Source organism: Papilio xuthus, unplaced genomic scaffold (genome assembly GCF_000836235.2).
Source record: "Papilio xuthus unplaced genomic scaffold, Pxut_1.1 DF824888.1, whole genome shotgun sequence".
Taxonomy (NCBI): domain Eukaryota; kingdom Metazoa; phylum Arthropoda; class Insecta; order Lepidoptera; family Papilionidae; genus Papilio; species Papilio xuthus.
The window spans coordinates 1,847,835-1,867,472 of NW_013533761.1; the positions used below are offsets into that span (position 1 = coordinate 1,847,835).

Here is a 19,638-nt window from a genome sequence, read left to right on the forward strand (position 1 = left end):
GGAGCTCCGCCTACGCGTTTCTGATTCATATTAAATTCATTAATTTCCATGAGGACATTTTATTATGATAAAATAAATTTTATTTAATTTTTATTTCTGTTTATATACCTAACAGTAATTACATGACAATTAAAGTGGATATTGGGGTAGCTTTAGACTAGACTAGACTAGAAAGTATAGAGGGATTGTGTGAAAGCGTTGTGTAAGGAAGGCGTGAATTCAGATACGACTTTAAATCCATTCAATTAAGTACAAGCAGTACATAGATAATTAAGCTTTGAAATAACTTATTTTATATTGACATTGAAGTTAACATGGAATAATTAGAAGCAAACTTAGTAGCTAGGCCGACAAGCGTTATCGCGTAACCGCGTCATTAGCATGCAGGGAACTGCTCTGGCGATAACTTGAGGGCGCCATTACGTCCCAGTCATCATCGCAAACGCCTGACAATATATAAATAAATCTATTTACTTTCATTGCTACAGTATACAGCGTTATATTTATATACAGATCGGGATCAAAGTGCAATCGAGAGTTCTAAGTGTTATAATTGTGAAAGCTTTGGCTTATAACGCTTATCTAATGATGATTGAAGTATAACATGGATTCTGAAGGTGTCGTTATGTAGGCGGCGAAGTGGCCGCGTGTGAATAGGCCGGCTGGGGATCGATAGAGCGGAGTGCGCAGGTCCGCGCCATCGCCTCTGTCTGCGAGCTGCGAGCATCGAGAACACCGACGCCCCGGCCCGACCTGCGTCGCAAACCGAGACGTCGACTGATACCAGTGAAACTTGCAACCGATATGTTCCGGACTAATTGCTGTCTCTAAACGGTGAGTACATTTAATTTAATTTAATTAAGCTTACTTTTATTGTAAAGTGTAAAAGTCTATTGCTTAGTTATTCTTTTTGCTGATACCTGTTACGCCATTCCATGTCCAAGTTAGTGAAGTGTTATGTGATTGTGTTTGTTTATAAACGAATTTTTCTCATGTTGATTTTAAGATTTCAAATCAATTTAAATAACCCTCTTATAGTAAAAATCTAGCCAACTGAAATATAGTTTTTACAAAATTGTTAAATTACATTTTTAATAAATAATTTGTTTTTTTTTTATTTTATTTTTTATTATATTTATTTAGATGTAAATTAAAGTAAATTAAATGTTTAAACATTTAAAGCTTTTGTTATACGTTCAATATATTCCCAGTTCGTAGCACGAAATGCGTGGGATGTAAAGGGCAGATGCCTACGTCACTGGCCTCCATATAACTTAGCTACAAGTTATCTATAGATCGTTTTAAGATAGCAAACTACAATATTAACAGCTATAAATTACATTGACTAAGTTAAATATATCACTTCTAATAATACTTGGAATATTACTAACTTGGAAATAAAATTATAGTTAGATTGTTTGTTTTTCAGACATATCTTTTAGAGATTTATGGAAAGCTTAAGTAGAGCCACAAACAAGTCTTGAATATTAAAGGTATCGCCTTATATGCGATATTTATTGCGATTTTCGCGAACAGTGGTAGAACCCGCTTTAACATCTTCGCACGAATTGGCCCGGCTCGCCCGGTGAAATACCACGACTACACAGAAGACAGGCGTCAAGTGGAAGCAATTCCGCGTTTCGTCTGATGAGTGTGCGTCCCGAAGGCCTAATTTAGTCCTCTTTCCCTTCCCACCTTTTTCTTATAAGGAAAGGATGGGAAGTGGAAGTGGTCTTTCCGGATGAGAGGATGCATGGAAAGGGAATATACTTTCTTTCTGTGCATCCTCTCCTCCGTCGATGAAAGGTAGGCAACGCATATGCAATGCGTATGCCTATGGGCAACGGTCACTTCGCTATATCAGCGATTTCAGGTGGCCGCTCGCTCGTTTACCACCTTATGATATAAAAAAAAATATATATTTAAGGGTTTAAAATTTTAACAATTTATTGCAATTACTAAGATATTCTACCTGTCATTTTTTTACATTCTTAAAATTTATATTTAAATAATATTCGTTCCATTGAGTATGTTTAAGACAAATAGAAAATATGGATATTTAACTGTCATGATTAACCGAATAAGAACAATAACAACCCAAATTTGAACTAAACTTTTAAACTTTAAAAAAATCTATTTTATTCAATTTATCCAAATAAAATGAAAGTCTTCTGAAAGTAATTTTATTAAACATAGATATTTGTCTACGATTTAAAGCTTATTAGTTCTCTATTCAAAACAATAAAAAATTAGCCGGTAGAGGTATTTTATCTTTTAGTTTAATTACTTAATTCCCATATCATATTAATTTAAATAAAAAGATTAATTTATGCATTGAAACTAATTTGGTTAAAACGTTTTATAATAGACGTATCAACCTTTTGACTTTGATCGGGGAAACAACGTAGTATAATTTAATTTTATAATTTCGTGTAGTAAACAAAATATGTAAATATTTTTATGGAAGTTAAAATTTAAGCATTTTAATATTTAAATAATGTATTAGTTTTATGACAAATAGATTTAACCATCACCTTAACACGTAAACATTTGATAAACGATAGCCAACATATCAGATTGAGTTAAGTCACTTTTTGAAACTGGATTATTTATAAACATTGACAACACCCAAAATAAATACATTAGAAACACTTAAGAGAAAGAGTTTGAACAAAATCATGAAGCAAGTAGTAGTGGCAGTAGACGCTCGGACTAAATTACGAGTAGCATTTCAATCTCAGTTTTGAAAACCTACAATTATTTTGTGAGTATCACAGTTAGGGTTTAAAAAAAACTTAATTTATAATTTCACCGACACCTAATCCGATCACATATTGACGAATAGTTATCACCCGCGACTCTGTCCGCGCGGAATTAAAAAATTATAATTAGTAATCTACGTGTTCTTCTAGACTATGTTCTATATGTATGCCAAATTTCATCGAGATCCATTTAGTAATTTCAGAGCTACCTTCAAACAAACATCCATTCATCCAAACATTCGCATTTGTAAAATTTAAATTAATAAGATTATATTATATTTTATGACATTATAATAAGTGAACATTAACACTACGCAGATGTGATGAGCCAGTCGTGGCGGCGGCAGGCCCTGTGGGCGCTGGTGGTGCTCAGCACGCTGGCGCCCCCCACGCGAGCCGATGGTAACATAGGTAAGTAACCACCAGACCAATCATAGTTGATGTATCGTCTACCGTCGTGATGTATGTAACAAGCTAATCGTAACACTGGCTGGCTAAACAAAAGTTTTATTGACTTTTAATTGTTCCAAGTTTATTATAATTCTAAACACATGTGTTTCTTAAGCTTCTACTTCTATATAAAAGCGATTAAATCTAAAGTAATAAGTACTTTTGTGTATATAATTTGTGTTGTTTATTATATTCAATAGAAGTCTATTTACAACCGAACCCTTATTGCTTATTTAACTGTGGATTTCTGAACCAAAATCTCTGTATAAAACTTCCCTGTCTTTATCTTTGACAAAACAGAGATATCTCTCGGGATAACAAAATAAGACAAAGGTATTTAATTAACTATATCTTTAAATATAACCGATCTGTTTCGCAATAACAATCGAATAATCGGATCTATCGTTTAGGAATCGATTGAGTCGTTTTTGTCCTCCCATCTAAATAACTATAGTCATATTAGGATCTATTACTGAGTTCTGCTCTTAGTGAAATTATTTGTCATCATAATTACCGTAATAACTATTAAACTATCATAGTGGTAAATATGACAAGCCCTTTACTGTAAATCAAGCCGACAGCGGGCGCAAGGGCGATCTCTGTGCTAGTATAAAGTTACTTATTGATCGTATCGAGTAGCTGCAATATAAAAGCTATACGTTTAAATGCTACGGAAACTTGTTTCAAATAAACAATTTAATAACTCTATAACATATAGAAGACTACTTATTTTGATCAATACTTTGCAAGGTAGGCGTATATACTTATATAAAATTGGTTTTACAAACTAACACTTGGTATTTCATTCTTAATAATAACTAGCTGTCACCCGCGACTCCGTACGCGCGGAATTAAAAAAAATGATTAGTCGCAGCGTTATGTTATATAGCCTAAAGTCTTCATCTATAAATGGACTATACAACAAATTTTTTTTCAAATCGGACCAGTAGTTCTTGAGATTAGCGCGTTTAAACAAACTTCCACTTTATAATATTAGTATAGATAGAGAGTATCTGCTTTAGATCATACGAGTACTAACTTTCAACACAGGTCCCTGACCCACACATGTTAGGGGAACGAGAGGGCGGCATAGAGCCGCCCAAAAAGGACCTTCAAGAAGCGAGCATACCATTTCCTTAAAGGTCGGCAACGCATCTACAGTTCCTCTGGTGTTGCAGATGTCCATGGGTGTCGTTGATCACCTCGTTTGCCCCCTTCTCTTATATAAAAAAAACATACTAACGTTATATCAAAATGTAACGAAATGTTTTATTCACTTAAACATTGGAGTGACAATTTATTTACTTAGTTATTTTCTACTTAATTAATTAAGTTTTGTAGGTGTTTCATTGTTTTTAATTTCGACAGGTTGCCTATTCAGTGCATCATTATGTATCGACGGAGTAGAGTGGTGCTACGACGGTACGTAGACATTATACAAGTCATATTATAACTTTTATAATAAACTCTTGGCTAAAGAAAATTTTTTTTTCTAGATTTCGCTTTCGGTAAATGCATGTCAATTTACGAAAGCGAACCGGAAGATGGCTCCCTCTACAAGTGAGTTACTTTACTTTTTTAACAATTTCTCTGAATACCCTCGTAGCAATTTATAAACATTTTACAATTTTGAACATATGTTAATGAACATTAGGGATGGCACATATCATTCAGATACTAGAAAATTAAGAACAGAAAGTGAAAAGATCACTAATTGGATGTAATTCTAATCTGTAGTCACATAAAACTTGATCGTCACATAAAAGTTGATGCTACTGAGCTTTTCTGGTAACAAAATTGTAATTATATTTATGTCCTTGCAGATATGACATGAGTTCTCAACAGCTGCAGTGGTTCGAAGGCGAGCTGCAGCGGCTGGCGATGCGCGGCTACCGCTGGGAGCATGCCTATACGCAGTGCGTGCTGCAAGCCATGCTGTACGCGCTCAGGCATAAAGTGTAAGAAATTACTATGCTAAGCCATCTATAGGAACTTAATGATAAGACCACCATTTTGTTATCTATTCAAATATGTATTTCTATTGAGCACAAAGAAAATGTGTACTTTAAAAAAATAATAAACGCTGCTGTGATCCAAGTAGTTCCACTGCCCTTGGCCTACGTTTAAAAGGTTCAGATTAAGTGCACTTGGGGCTGTATTTAAAAAAAAACATTGAAACTGTACACTTACCCTCAGTCTATCTCATCGAGACAGCCTGTAAAAACAGATTCATTGCTATATTTTTGTTTTGTTTTTTTTTTTATGAGAAATAATGCTTAAAGAAACATCTTGTTTAAGCATTTCTTAAATTACGTGTAGTCAGATAATTAAAATGACTTGTTTTATTTTATTATAATCTAGAGAACCAACTGACGTAAACTCAAAGTTATGTGAACATTTTGCTGACCCGAAATTGAGTACTACGACAACGGAAACTGAAGATGAAGATACAGACGTAAGTTGTAACATAAGTAAATGTAAAAAAATATGTTTTAAGTCTTAACGCGTTCTCATTCATTTAAATTATAGATGGAACCCGATGAAACTGCATTTGTGCGTTTCATGCCGAATTCGGCGTTAAGCGATTCAGATTATGCCAACGAGGTTTATAACCCTCCCTTACCGGATGATGACCCGTCTCCTTACATTATTCCGAAAGGTAAATTTGCTTTATAATTCCTTGTTAATTATTGTTAAGTTCAATCCCAAAAATATAATAAATCATTTGCATCCAGTGCAATCAGAAATGGAAGGAGAAACCCCAAGCGATAAAATAAGAAATTTAATGTTAGTTAGCGGTCTAGAAGAGTCGCCTGTTATAGTCCCTTTCGAAGGTTTTAGAGAACGGCTTCAAGCAGAAAAGGATGTTAAAGAACAAAATGGAAAATATTTCAACGCATTGGACAAAGAGAAAAAGTCACTCGCGGTCGCCAACAGAGAATCTAACTCTGAGAAATTTCCAGACGAAGAGCGTTTGGGTGCTCACTTCAGGAAAATGAAAGTAAAACCTTATCCCTACACGGCGGAATATCTTACCAGTAATTATTCTCCATTAGATGCTGAAGTGCATTCGAATGCTTTAGAGAAATACAAGCAGAGTTTTGCAGAGAAGAATTTCCCATTTGAATATGAAAATCCTGGCGATATTCAAGAATCTAGGATTTATATCGATAACGATGACTTAGATGAAGCCGCTATGGATGCGGGCAGCGGTAAATATGACCCTTATAATTTAAAAGGTAAGAATTACAACATTGATACCATCATTTTTTAAAATTCACATAGTGTAGACAAAATTTGCTTTATCAGATACACCTGGCTTCGACGGTAAAAAGTCTAAAAACATGGAATATGTATTAAATTATTGGCACCGACTCAAAGATCTTAAACCACAAGACGCTATATATTCTGAAGGAGGTCCACTTAAAATCGACGATATGGGAGGTAAATTTACAAAAAACCTTACAGTAGACAACAAAAGCAGATTTTCCTTGTAAACAAAACAATTTTGTTTGCTTCCTCTTTTATTTTCAGTGTTTGTAGGCACAATAATATTTCAAACTCGATTGATCTTACCAAAATTATTTGCAAAATAAAACCCAAAACTTTCCTTCCTTATTGATTTCCATTAAAAAGATATTTTAATCTCATGTCAAACTATCAAATGGGTTGAAATAAATCCTCGGACCGGTTGATTACACCGGACTGAGACTGTTTACGTACGACGATGTTTCAGGTGAAAGTTCCAAATTTTATTTATCTGAAGAATTACAAGATTTGCTTAATAGAGAATGGGGCTTTAAGCGTAGGGAAAGAGATGATGTAAAAAAGCCCGGGCCGCGTCTGGACGCGAAAACCCTAAAGTTATTGTACCACAATAAATCGGTGACAGGTTAGTGTCACGAAGGCCCGCTACCTGTTTTAGAATCTCGATGTGACCTTGTAACCTGCGGCCGAGTGTAATCGATCACTCTATTACATTTGATATTTGCACCGCCACGTCTTCTAGACTTTCTGCACTAAATGTTATCCCCTGTCCGCACCTTTTGTTTCTTGTCAATGCAAAAGCATGGAGTTTCGCTCCAATAATAGGTTTAATTGCTTTCTATATTTGTGGTTTTTTAATCTCCTTTATTCATTTACTTATTTTAATTTATATTCTATCTTTTTCTACCCTTTGTGTGTTCGTGATATTTAATGTTTTGTCTCCGTATAAATGAATTCCTCGTCGTTTCTATAAACGTTAAGCTAATATCGAAGCAAATATTAACACAGAAGAAATATGAATTGTATAATAACGCATATATTTAAAATCTGCCTTTAAACACTATGACTAATTTAAGAAATTTTGTTTTTAGCTAAAGGAGTCCCAGACCAAGTTTTATCTCAGGCACTTCATGATCACAATGATTACGATTATGACCCATCATATACCTACGTTCTGTTTAAGAACAGGTAAAATTTTATTTTTTAGCCTTTGTTTATTATATTTATCAGAATCTACGCCTAATTAGACTTCAATAGATTTAGTAGTTAGTTTCATCATTTTATTTGTTTAACGTATTTAATATTTAGTTATATTTCTACTATCAGGTTCTTAACAGACTGGGAAAAGGGTCTAGCTTTTATTTCAAAACTAGAAGAATTGCTTGGATTGGAAAAGGACACATTCACTAATCCACGGTAATTTACTAATTATTTGCACATAAATTGTTATATCTACTTTGTTTCTACATTTCCTAATAATCTTTTTCGTCATCAGTGTCGATCCAAGCGAAGTGACATTTAAAGTAGAGAAAAACAGCAAAGGTTACGATGCAGAAGAGGTCGCTAAACGCGTGGGTTCGTAAGATTTTCAAATCCTATATAAAAATACGAGGATAAGATATCAGAAACGTTATTTTTTTTAAATGTAATTTTTATATATCGAAGTAGAAAATAGAGCTAAACTCGAGCAATTTTATATACTGAAAACTTTTACTTGTACAGTTTACCTAATTGTTAATTAATTATTAGAAGCTGACGAGAATGGAGATAAATGAAAAGCTAACGTAACGAATTTGCTTACAGTTGACATCAAAGACGTATTACGTCGAGAAACTGGCGCTCTAGTATTGTCTACAGGCGTCGGTGACCGGGTAATTTTGCTATACCTAACTTTTACAGCTCATAATTAGCACATAACTTCAATTTTTTCTTATTTCACAGAGTAAGAGACCTGTTATCAGTCAAATAGATGAAGTGGGGTCTCAATACTTTGACTACGGTTTGCCAATATTACTGACATTGATCGGGAGTTGCACTGTAGTGGTTGTAGGAGCAGTAATATTCGCTGTTATGCTAAAGAGAGATATTGACGCTAAGAAGAAAATGGTCGGTCTTGCTTCTGCGGCAGATATCGATGCTGAAGCTACTAGAGATTACCAGGTGAGTTTCCATGAATATTAACGTGTCAAAAAATAAATAGAGAATTACTTAATTACTAATAAATGTATAGTTATTTTTTAAATGAGACAATTTTAGGGACGGAAAGAAAGCAGGAAAGAAAATTCTTTCGGTCTAAAAATAATACCCAAAGTCTTAATGTATTTCTTTCTCCTACGCTTTTCTATTGTTACTCGAACCAAAACAAAATATTTAAAAACTAACAACATAATTTGCGTGGTGCTCAGGAGTTATGCCGCGCGCGCATGTCGGGGAAGTGGTCAGGACAACAGCCCGCAGCGCCCCCGCACGCAGATGCTCCGCAGCGCATCACCTCCCTATCCAAGGAACCTGAGGGCAATTCACCCTCTACGCGTTCTAGCACCTCCTCCTGGTAAAAAATTACCTTAAAGTATAAACCATTAGAATAAAAATTAATAAGGCGCGTAGAGGACCGCATACCTAAGGCATTGGGGACGCCATTGATTTTGCAATGGACAAAAGTAGGCTGATGATGATGGTGAAATTAAAACATTTTATAACTCGTTCAGTGTCACTAAACTTCCTTTAGAATTTACTGTACGTGAAATTCTTTATCGTTTTAATTATAACGTTTTAAATTTCTTATATCGTCTGCGTGTTTCAACAGTAGGACTATCCGATAACTCATTTTTGACCAACTATTAATACACCGCTTGTAAAAGCAAGCAAGAATCAGATTTTTTCCTTTATATTTTAATATTAAAGGAATTTTACTAGATATATTGTTACATTACTTTTTTCATTTTGTCGCAAAGTAAGAACTGTAATTTATTTTTTTGTTCGATAAAAAACTATTTATTTGTCGTGGTTATAGTAATCCAATCCTGAACATTTTATTTGTTAAATTATTAAATGATTCATATGTGTAACTGATTACATTGTTATTAGGAGCGAGGAACCCGCTCTGACGAACATGGACATATCGACCGGACACATGGTCTTGGTGAGTAGCTGATAAAGAATAAAATGAAGGACAACCTAATTTTATTAAATATCATAGTGCGAATCGCAGCGATTATATTTACAGAATAATTACATTATTAATTTTATTACAATAAGGACAAAATTGAATTAAAACATATTGTTATTATCTTTTTTTAAAACAGAATGAAATGGTGACAATAAGTTTTATGCAAGTCTTTTGAGAATGGAAGTTTACAGTAATAATTTCAATTGTAACATCCCTACTTTGTTCGATTAGGATATTCTTTTTAATTAAATTATAATATTATATTAAATTAAACAATTTTACCAGGCATACATGGAAGACCACTTGCGCAACAAGGACCGTTTGGAACAAGAATGGCGGGCGCTTTGCGCTTACGAGGCGGAACCCAGCGCGACCGCAGCGGCACTGCGACCTGACAACACCGGCAAGAACAGATACCCCGACGTTTTGCCTTACGACCACTCCCGCGTCACCCTCAACACGCTGACCAACCACCTCGGATCCGACTACATCAATGCTTCTACTATTGTAAGTATTATCAACGACAACGTTCTGTTGAAACATTAACCTAAAATATATTTTGTTTAAGTTATATTGTTTTGGGTATTCCGAACTCTTAGTATAGTCTATTCATTATCCAACAAGCAGTAAAGGTATTCCAGGAATCGTTCATTAATAAATACCACTGGAGTAATTAGGTTTGAAAGCCATGTCTATAGACAATCTAGAAGCCTATACCCGTAGGTGTATACAACTTATAATTTCATCCTCTCTTGTCCTCCAGACTGACCACGACCCTCGCAACCCGGCGTACATCGCGGCGGCTGGCCCGTTGGCTCACACTGCGCCCGACTTCTGGCAACTTGTGTGGGAGCAGGGAAGCGTCGTCATGGTCATGCTCACACGGCTCACCGAGAACGGCCAGCAACTTTGCCACCGCTACTGGCCGGAAGAAGGATCTGAACTATACCACATCTATGAGGTATTATTTTATAGAAAATTTTAACTTCAGTAATTTTTAGTTTCTCAACAGTATCTGTAGATCGCGACGCTTGGATTCATACATGTGTGGGTGACGGTTACAACATCTTTTTAGAAATGTTTAACACCAAACTGGGTTCAAGTCACTTTAGGTTCTTTCTTCCTTGGTAACCTTATGTTTGTTGGGCCCGTCAAGTACTTAACGTGCAAAAAACGATCTAGGTTTAGCTCTAACTTAATGTTGTTTTTGTATGATACAGGTACACCTGGTAAGCGAGCACATTTGGTGCGATGACTATTTAGTCCGCAGCTTCTACCTAAAGAACCAGCGCACCGGCGAGACCCGCACAGTCACCCAGTTCCACTTCCTCTCTTGGCCTGAAAACGGTGTGCCCGCCTCCACCAAGGCTCTGCTGGAATTCAGGAGGTAGGATAAAAATAATTAAATCATCAATTACTAGCTGGACTTAGACTTTGTCTGCATTTAATGATGAAATTGTTTTTATTTCCAGGAAGGTGAACAAGTCGTATCGTGGACGATCTTGCCCTATTGTCGTGCACTGCAGGTGAGTGGAAATAAGATAAACAATATCATTAAAAAATGTTTCCACAAACTATTATATTAAAGTCATTATTTCATTTCAAGGCCTTCGGAGTTTTACAATCACTGAATGTAATTTTTAGCTCCGTAGTCATGAGTAACTCAACTAAAATGATGACCTGCAGATCAGCTCACGGTTCGCATGTGTAAAGCTGATCAATAAACCGACTTGCAACTCAGCTCAATTTATACCAGCATAGAATAGAATTTAAAGATATATTCTTAATATAGTATAAGATGATTTAAAAAATAAACATCGCGTGCACGACAACGTGACAATCACTGATACGCCTCCATGCATTTACATCTTTCCTCTCAGTTTGTACAAACTTTTATTCTATTATACCTAGACTGATATGACGTCATTTGGACCCTCGTAATTATCCACAAACAGTATTAATATCAACAAGAAACAAAGGAATACATGTTAACAAATACAGTGCCACTAGAATTTTAAATTGAACTCGCCAGGTGAGTCGTTGGCACTGACAAGACCAGTTAAATAAGGTGTATAAAAAACATAGACATAGAAAATTCCATACTTCAGTATGTCTATCACGAAGTGGTGGCGTGATGAGCTGTAACTTTTATCAGTAAGATCGACTATCAACCAGTCACAAGATCGATCTACACGATTAGTTACTAGACAGTCAGTGAACCAGACATTGATAACATGATTGCGTATTTGTTTAAGTATCTAGGGAACAAAGAGCGGTTTATTACTTTGATGAACAACGCACAAAGTATTTAACACCAAATTAAATCATCATCATCATCAGCTCACTATACGTCTCCACCGAGCGGCTCGGAGCCTACTCTAAGTTAGGGGTCACTAGGCCATAGTCAACCACGCTGGCCCACTGCGGGCTGGTTGACTTCACACATATCTTTGAATTTCTTCTCAGATATGTGCAGGTTGCATCACGATGTTTTCCTTCACCGTAAGAACCTCGGATAAATGTACATATGTAAATCGGAAATCGAAAAACACATTGGTACATGGCGGGATTCGAACCCAGGACCTGCAGATTGCAAGTCAAGCGTTAGACCACTGAGCCACTGACGCTTCAAATTAAATTATAAAAGGAAATTGCCTACCTTTTGTAAGACTAGAACTTGTTAACTAAATCAGTTGGTCATGTTTGTCATGCCGTGTCATTCATTACGACATTTCTGCGAAACTGCATGACTTTCTTAACCTATATTTAAAGATTAAATTTATTTTAAAGATTAAAGATAACAGGATAAACTGTTTTGTTAGTTTTGTATGTACTTGAAAATTAATAGGAAGTATAGTTTAGTTTTTACTTTATGCATATACTTCTCAACGTAAAATAAAAGTAAAAGAAAAAAATATTATATTTATAGTAGAAGCTGAAACCTTTTAACTGTTATGAACAGTGATGGCGCCGGCCGCACAGGCACCTACTGCTTGATCGACATGGTGTTGAACCGAATGGCAAAAGGCGCAAAGGAAATTGACATCGCCGCAACCCTTGAGCACATCCGCGACCAGCGTCCCCGCACGGTCGCCACCAAGCAACAATTCGAATTTGTGCTCATGGCTGTCGCCGAAGAGGTAACAAAAAAATACAGATAAAAAACGAAAAGCTTTTATCAGTTACACTGCTTATTAATTTTTAAATAATCATTCGAATAATCTTTTTAACAAGATAAATGGTTCAATTGTGTAATGTTCAAATATTGTATCGTCATTAGTTCAGATAATAAAGTTTTTTTTTATTTGAATAGGTTCATGCAATCTTGAAAGCTCTACCGGCTCACCTGCAACAACTACAGGAGAAGAAAGACAAGGAAAAAGAGAAGGAAAAGGAAAAAGACAAGGACGGTACCGAGAAACCCAACTGAACTATGCACTGCTTAAGCGAACACGATTTGTTAACTAGATAAATTATGTTAATTCCAATATTATTCAATGTATAAATTTCGTCAATATTTCTAGGTTGAGAATTTCATCTCTTTTACCTACGACTTTATATAATCTGTTGACATTCTTGTTTCTTACGAACTTGAATTCTTCTGTGAAAAGATCTATATTTTAGATTCTTCATTCTTCATTGAAATTCTTAACCTAGATATTTTTGTAGGTGTTGATAATGCTTAATATACATGTTGTTTACTAGTACGATTATTCGCGCCTATTTCTTTATAAAAAAAAAACTATGATTTAATCTACAGCGAAATACACAGACTAAAAAAGCCTATTCTAAGCATTTACTATGGTTCTTAGACTTTATGTTTTACAATTTTTATAATTCTTGTTTTTGTACTGATTTTTGATTATTTTGTTTAATCTATCACATTTATAGTCAATTTTGTAAGGTGTCTAAATCAGCCTTAAATTATTATTATCATGTACTTACAATATATATTTTTTGGTTTATTACATATTATATAACCACTTATGTACCTGCAAAAACTATCATTCGATTGTAACTTCTATATCATTCAAAATAAATATAACTAAATAGAGATTCGGAAAATGTCCATTTAAATTTCAGAATTTGTTAAAACGCATAAAATGCGTTATATCGTTATTCTAGTCCTTAACGTTATCAACTTATTATGGCTGAATAACAATTCGCCTTTGCATTTAAAAGCACATTTATTTAAATTATATAATTTATGTCTATTATTTCTTTGATTTGCATATGAATAGCCATTTATAAAGTTTAATGTTAGATATTTCGATAAAATTACTTTAAAAATCTTGCTGAATCATATCCTGTTTAACGGAATACCTGATAGAAACTAAATGAGACCTAAATATTTACAGATTTTAGCTGAAACAATAGAAATCTTGGATTGTATCTACGTATGAGATTTATATTAGATTATATTTATTGCATATGGGAAAATATAAAAAAAATATGACTTACCCACAAAAATATGATTGTAGTTTAGCCTTAAGAGAAAAAATATATTAACCGTATTTCTGTATGAAATTATATGTAGTTTTTATGTGGATTATTGAATTATGCGTTTTTATTTTTAAATATTTTAAGTCATAACCTTTCCCTTCCTGAATTCGTGTTAGGTCTGGAAAATATTAAGAGTTAAATGTTACGAGAGAAAAAAGTAGGTCGTAGCAAAAGTAGGTTTTTTATGAAAACTCGTTCCATGAACTAATAATAGATTGAAGGCAAATTCTTAAGCGAAACTGACGTTTTCCTAAGTCTACCATATCAGATTATTCTGCAATAGTCAGTTCTTTTCAAAGCGCCACAAAGAAGTTTAAAAAGTAATTATATTCACTTTCAATCAAATTTTATATACTATGAACTTCAAATACATATTGTGTTTTAACATATGCGCATATTTTCGTATATTACAAAGACATGACTCGTACTTATCAGCAAATATTATGTGGTCGTAAATCACGTCCAGCACGTCTGGAGATAAACTAAACAACCATAAGCATTTAAGAATATAACTAAATATATTTAAATCCCTCTGTAAGCAATTTAAGAAGGTAATTGTATACACGTTAAGATTTTACTTTTCGTAGGGTTTAGTTCTAAAAAGATATGTTAGGTTGACGCAACACACTACTGTATTAAAGAAAATGTATCGCTAGCAGTTAGCAATTGTTAAATAAGGTTTTAAGAGCTCGTCAATATATCTTACGTTTACTATCTTCTAATTAAATATATCTTTTATCATTTTATCTTATCAATAGTAGATATGACACATTTTGCATTGCGATAGTGATATAATTCTCTAAAGGTTCCGAAGTTCAATGGTATATTTTGATTGTGCAAAAAATACCTTATAACAGTGAATTAGAACCCAAAAGCAATGGACAAAAAGTAGCCACGTTAAATTATGAACGTACTCGTAGATGCGATTACGTCGGTTGACATGACTGGCCTTGAAGCTTTGTCTTGACACTTGTCACTTGTCAGTGTCAGTCAGTTCGTGTTGTGCTTATTGGAGTTGTGGTCGTCTATAATTTTTATCGTATTATGTGTAACTGTAAGTGTTAATAAAATTATAATTATTATTTTCTTGCTCTATAGAGTGTTATAAGACATATTTAAAGTAAATTATCATCAAAATGGTTAGCGGACGTGCGTTACATTTCGTCTTCAAAGTCGCCGACAGGACACTTACAGCAAAATTTTACAGAGAAGTTCTCGGAATGAAGGTAAAACATAAATTATTTTAAGTGTGTATATCATACTATAATAATAACTAATAAATTACCCGGAACTTATCAGTTATATATATTCATATTTTATAAATGCACGTAGCTACACTTTACAAGGTCATGTTTCTAGAACAAACTGCTTTGTCAACCGGCATCTTGTGGAACTAATTACCATAACCATTTATTTCATTAAATTATACACTTAAAAAGTATGTAGTTGGTATTGAATTTAGCTCCTTTTCCTTTTGTGCTAGTGATCATGTTATGAGAAAAATACATTCTTTTACTTGAAATTTATAAAGTTTGTAATTTTTTTTAATTATGCAGGTACTCCGCCATGAGGAATTCAGTGAAGGTTGTGAGGCTGCCTGTAATGGGTAAGTAATTATACATTGTTTTGCATCAATATTATTTTTCTTCAAACAAGATTGTCACTGCAATTCATTATAATTTGTTATTTTTTATCAACTCAAACTAAAGTTTTTTTAAATTTCATTCTATAATTATTTTTATTACAGACCATATGCTAATAGATGGAGTAAGACAATGGTGGGTTATGGACCTGAAGATGATCATTTTGTAGTTGAGTTGACATACAACTATGGAATCACGCATTATGAGCAAGGAAATGATTTCCGTGGCATTACAATACAGTCCAGTGAAGCATTGAAGAGAGCAGCAGCTGCTAACTGGCCGGTTAAGGAATCTGATGGATTAAAGTTTGTTGAAGCACCTGGAGGTTACAAGTTTTATATTATTGACAAGCCACAACCTACAGATAAAGGTAAAAATAGTGTAATACATATACACTGGTTTACAATTTAATATCTATTCCCTCCACTTCACATTCATTTAATATACAGTTCAACCTCAATAAGTAAGAAGCATATTAAGCAAAAGTCATTGTATGGCCCTGACAAACAATTATCGCAAGTGGGAAATACAAGTTCCTCTGTCTCTTGCTTATTCAGGTTCAATTGTTTTTTATGGATTTTTGTATTACAATTATCCTTATAAATTTCCACTAATTTTTTAATGAATTTGTATTCATGTTTTGTTGTGGTCAAATTGCCAAAGTAGTGGTTTGAATTTTACATTTTCATGTAGCCTATTTTCCTTTTGGCACACCTTATTTGTTGTGTTCTTGGAGATATTATGAATAAAATATATGCATCATCATAATTTAAATGCACATAAGAATTAATCAATGAAACACCCATTTCACTAGACATATACAGATATGTTCAGGAATAAATCTCAAGTGTGCCCGTGGCCTGGCCATGATGCGTAGGAGGAACAGAGGGGTTTAGTGGGTATGCTTCCCATCCGGAAGAGAATCCCACATAACTACTGCTTCCCCCCCGGAGCACAGAGTATGCATAAAGCATTCCCCTCTCAAAAAAAAAGATATTCAGGGAAATAAAACAAAGCTGAGGGCCTAGCACGAATATATGTGACACGTCTTCATAACGTGACCACTATATGTCGAAATTAGTATAAGATTTTTTGGTGTCTTTACGCCTAATAGAATACAATTGTGACAAAGTTGCAAATGTGGTACATTTTAAATGATAGAGTTGTCTTTTTGTTTATCCTACATTGGTCATAAAGATTCTATCCAACACAATGCTTTATGCATAACAAACAATTCATTTTAATGTAAGTACATGAACATGTTTCATGATAACTTTCCGTAAACAAATGGCTAAGATATCAAATGTTTATATCTTTATCTGATTGCATGTTTTGTCACTTATATTTATCATATGATATAAAGTGTATGGCAACAGAAATCTCCTTACTATGAAATCCCAATAACGTGATATTTGTCTGCGCAAATATTCTTGTCTCTGTTTTTTCAAACACAACGAAAAGGACAGTATGATTCCAGTTGGAAGCAAAGGTTAGATTTTTCTTCATGTATTAGATTTTCGATGTCTCATATCAAATGTCAATTGATAATTCACACAAGAACATTTGAATAGATCTATCAAATAGCGTGTAAATATTGCACAACTTTTTGCAACATTTTTTTTTAAATCTTTACTTTTGATGACGTCATCATGATTCGTAGTTTTGGCCGTTTTTTCCTACTTTAAGTAGTTCATAGCTATTTTTATATTATTGTATGTCTTTCAGTTTTCTGTAACAAAATTAAATATTATTATAGTGATTTTTTGTTTAATTATGCGAAGTACTGATGTTTACTGCGAAAAATTTATTGAATATATTTTTTGCTCTAGATCCAGTAAAGCAAGTGTCACTTGCTTGCTCAAACCTCACCAGATCTGTTGAATACTGGAACGGGCTTCTCAATCTCAAGATATACGAGAAGAAAGACAAATCCGCTGTCTTGGGTTTCGCTGAGGACCAAGCTAAATTGGAACTGGTTGATATTGGTAAGTACAATAATAATTAAAAAGTAAACACAAATTATAAGAGCTGCTACTAAAATAAAATAATTTTTCGCGTAAAAATTATCCCATTCAAAGATTTGTTAATAAAATTTAATTACAAATAAATTAAAAAAAAACATTTTGCCAAATTACAGGTGAACCAGTTAATCATGCGAAGGCATACGGTCGTATCGCTTTCTCTTGTCCGTTTGAAGAGCAACCGATAATAGACGAGAAAGTACGTAAAGCGAACGGCAAGATCCTTACTCCACTCATATCTTTGGATACCCCGGGCAAGGCGACCGTGAGGGTAATCATCCTCGCAGACCCTGACGATCATGAGATCTGCTTTGTAGACGATGAGAGTTTCCGTCAGCTGTCCCAGGTCGACCCTAACAGTGATGCTGACCTCGACAAGTACATCAAAGCTGATAAATCCAGAGCATAAGTTTTTAAGCATCCCTCAAACATCAGTGTATTAATGTCAAAATGTTAATTTTACTGTAGCCCTAAAATGTTGCATGACAGGTAAAAGTATATTTTTGTCAAATTTGATAACCATTGATCGTTTCGTCAAATGTTTGAAATCTGGAAAGCGTTTAATGAAGATGTATGCGATGAAAAAATTAACAAAATGGTAAAATTATACAAAAATTGCTCCGATATAGAAGATAGCCATATAACATAAACTATGTCAACTTCAATTTGAGATATATTGACATTGTGATATTAATCCTCTAGATGTGTTATTCCATAATTGTTTCAGTGTTTATCTTGTATCGAATTTTTATTTTATAATTTGTGATATTTATAATCAATATATTATAAGCTAAATAAAATCATTGGCACCTAATTTAAGCAGTATAGTATATTTAAATGATTGTTATTACTCTCTCAACTGTATTTCTGTGCATAGCCCATTTATCCAAAATGCATGTACTAAATGGTACTTTCTTTTAAAATATTGATACATTTGAAATTAATATATAAAGTTATAAATTATTTTCAGTAGTTATATAATCAAAAAGACATAATAATGTAGTTTACTATTATATGTTATTAAATTAGTTTAAAAAATTAAAATTAATTTGAACGTTATTGATACGAATGTTTAAATCGTTGTCAAATGTATGTTTTTTGACAATTCTTATTCTGTTATGATCGAAAGTCAGAGTGCACATTTTATGTTCTCTAAATCCTTAATTTCGAATATACATGGTGAAAGTTTATTCTAAGTTAAAATATTTGTATGAAAATAATAGCAGCATTTTACACTCTTAATTACATTATTATAATCAAATATAACTTTTTATTTTACCTCATCTTGTACGATCTTCTGCGTCACTAAGATGTTGTCTCTTTCATTCTCTTTGACAAAATTGAAATAGCAATATGTTTTGTATAATTGTTTAGACACTGGAAACTCACCTGTAAACAATATCCATGTTTATCAGACGATGTAGTAACATGATACCTATATAGTCATAAATGGGTCCATGAATGCAAAACTTAGGACTATTTATGGTCCGTCACGATTACTTTCTAATGCACAATAGTTCTTGTGACCAAATAAGTAGAGATACTAAAATTGTTCTGTCGTCGCTCGGAGAGTTACGTATTATAAGCATTTTAAGCTATCATAATATAAATATTTTTCAAAATCAAGTCTGACACCGATATAGTTACTTTATAATGCTCAAATATCTGACAAAAGATATTATGGATTTTCTTAGTTCAGTATACGGATGTCACAATGTTGACTGCGTTGACAATATCAGCAACAATAATAAAACAAATATTACGATGCACGAATATATTAAATAAAAGAGTTACAGCATTACAATTAATTCAGTCTCTTCAGT

The 19,638-nt window shown here is 33.6% G+C and overlaps 2 protein-coding genes across 4 annotated transcripts; both read left to right on the forward strand.

Moving 5' to 3' along the window:
• Positions 1 to 411: 411 nt before the first annotated feature.
• LOC106127122 (receptor-type tyrosine-protein phosphatase N2) lies at positions 412 to 14,205 on the forward strand. 3 transcript variants are annotated; one of them, XM_013325122.1, is made up of 23 exons: positions 412 to 834; positions 3,081 to 3,173; positions 4,581 to 4,634; positions 4,709 to 4,772; positions 5,036 to 5,170; positions 5,574 to 5,667; positions 5,742 to 5,871; positions 5,948 to 6,451; positions 6,522 to 6,656; positions 6,949 to 7,104; positions 7,571 to 7,667; positions 7,806 to 7,895; positions 7,975 to 8,054; positions 8,283 to 8,350; positions 8,421 to 8,639; positions 8,885 to 9,030; positions 9,567 to 9,621; positions 9,934 to 10,155; positions 10,412 to 10,609; positions 10,869 to 11,035; positions 11,121 to 11,174; positions 12,611 to 12,788; positions 12,962 to 14,205. In XM_013325122.1, the coding sequence occupies exons 2-23, from the start codon at positions 3,086 to 3,088 to the stop codon at positions 13,076 to 13,078; spliced, it is 3,051 nt and encodes a 1,016-aa protein (XP_013180576.1). In that variant the 5' UTR covers positions 412 to 834; positions 3,081 to 3,085; the 3' UTR covers positions 13,079 to 14,205. The 3 variants fall into 3 exon arrangements, with proteins under 3 accessions (XP_013180576.1, XP_013180577.1, XP_013180578.1); XM_013325123.1 differs by lacking the exon at positions 6,949 to 7,104 and having other exon boundaries at positions 413 to 834; XM_013325124.1 differs by lacking the exons at positions 6,522 to 6,656; positions 6,949 to 7,104 and having other exon boundaries at positions 413 to 834.
• Positions 14,206 to 15,088: 883 nt separating this feature from the next.
• Positions 15,089 to 19,049, forward strand: Cjhbp (cytosolic juvenile hormone binding protein 36 kDa subunit). The gene is made up of 5 exons (XM_013325125.1): positions 15,089 to 15,377; positions 15,708 to 15,757; positions 15,899 to 16,164; positions 17,624 to 17,779; positions 17,932 to 19,049. Exons 1-5 carry the CDS (start codon positions 15,288 to 15,290, stop codon positions 18,222 to 18,224), a joined length of 855 nt encoding a protein of 284 aa, XP_013180579.1. The 5' UTR covers positions 15,089 to 15,287; the 3' UTR covers positions 18,225 to 19,049.
• Positions 19,050 to 19,638: the final 589 nt, after the last annotated feature.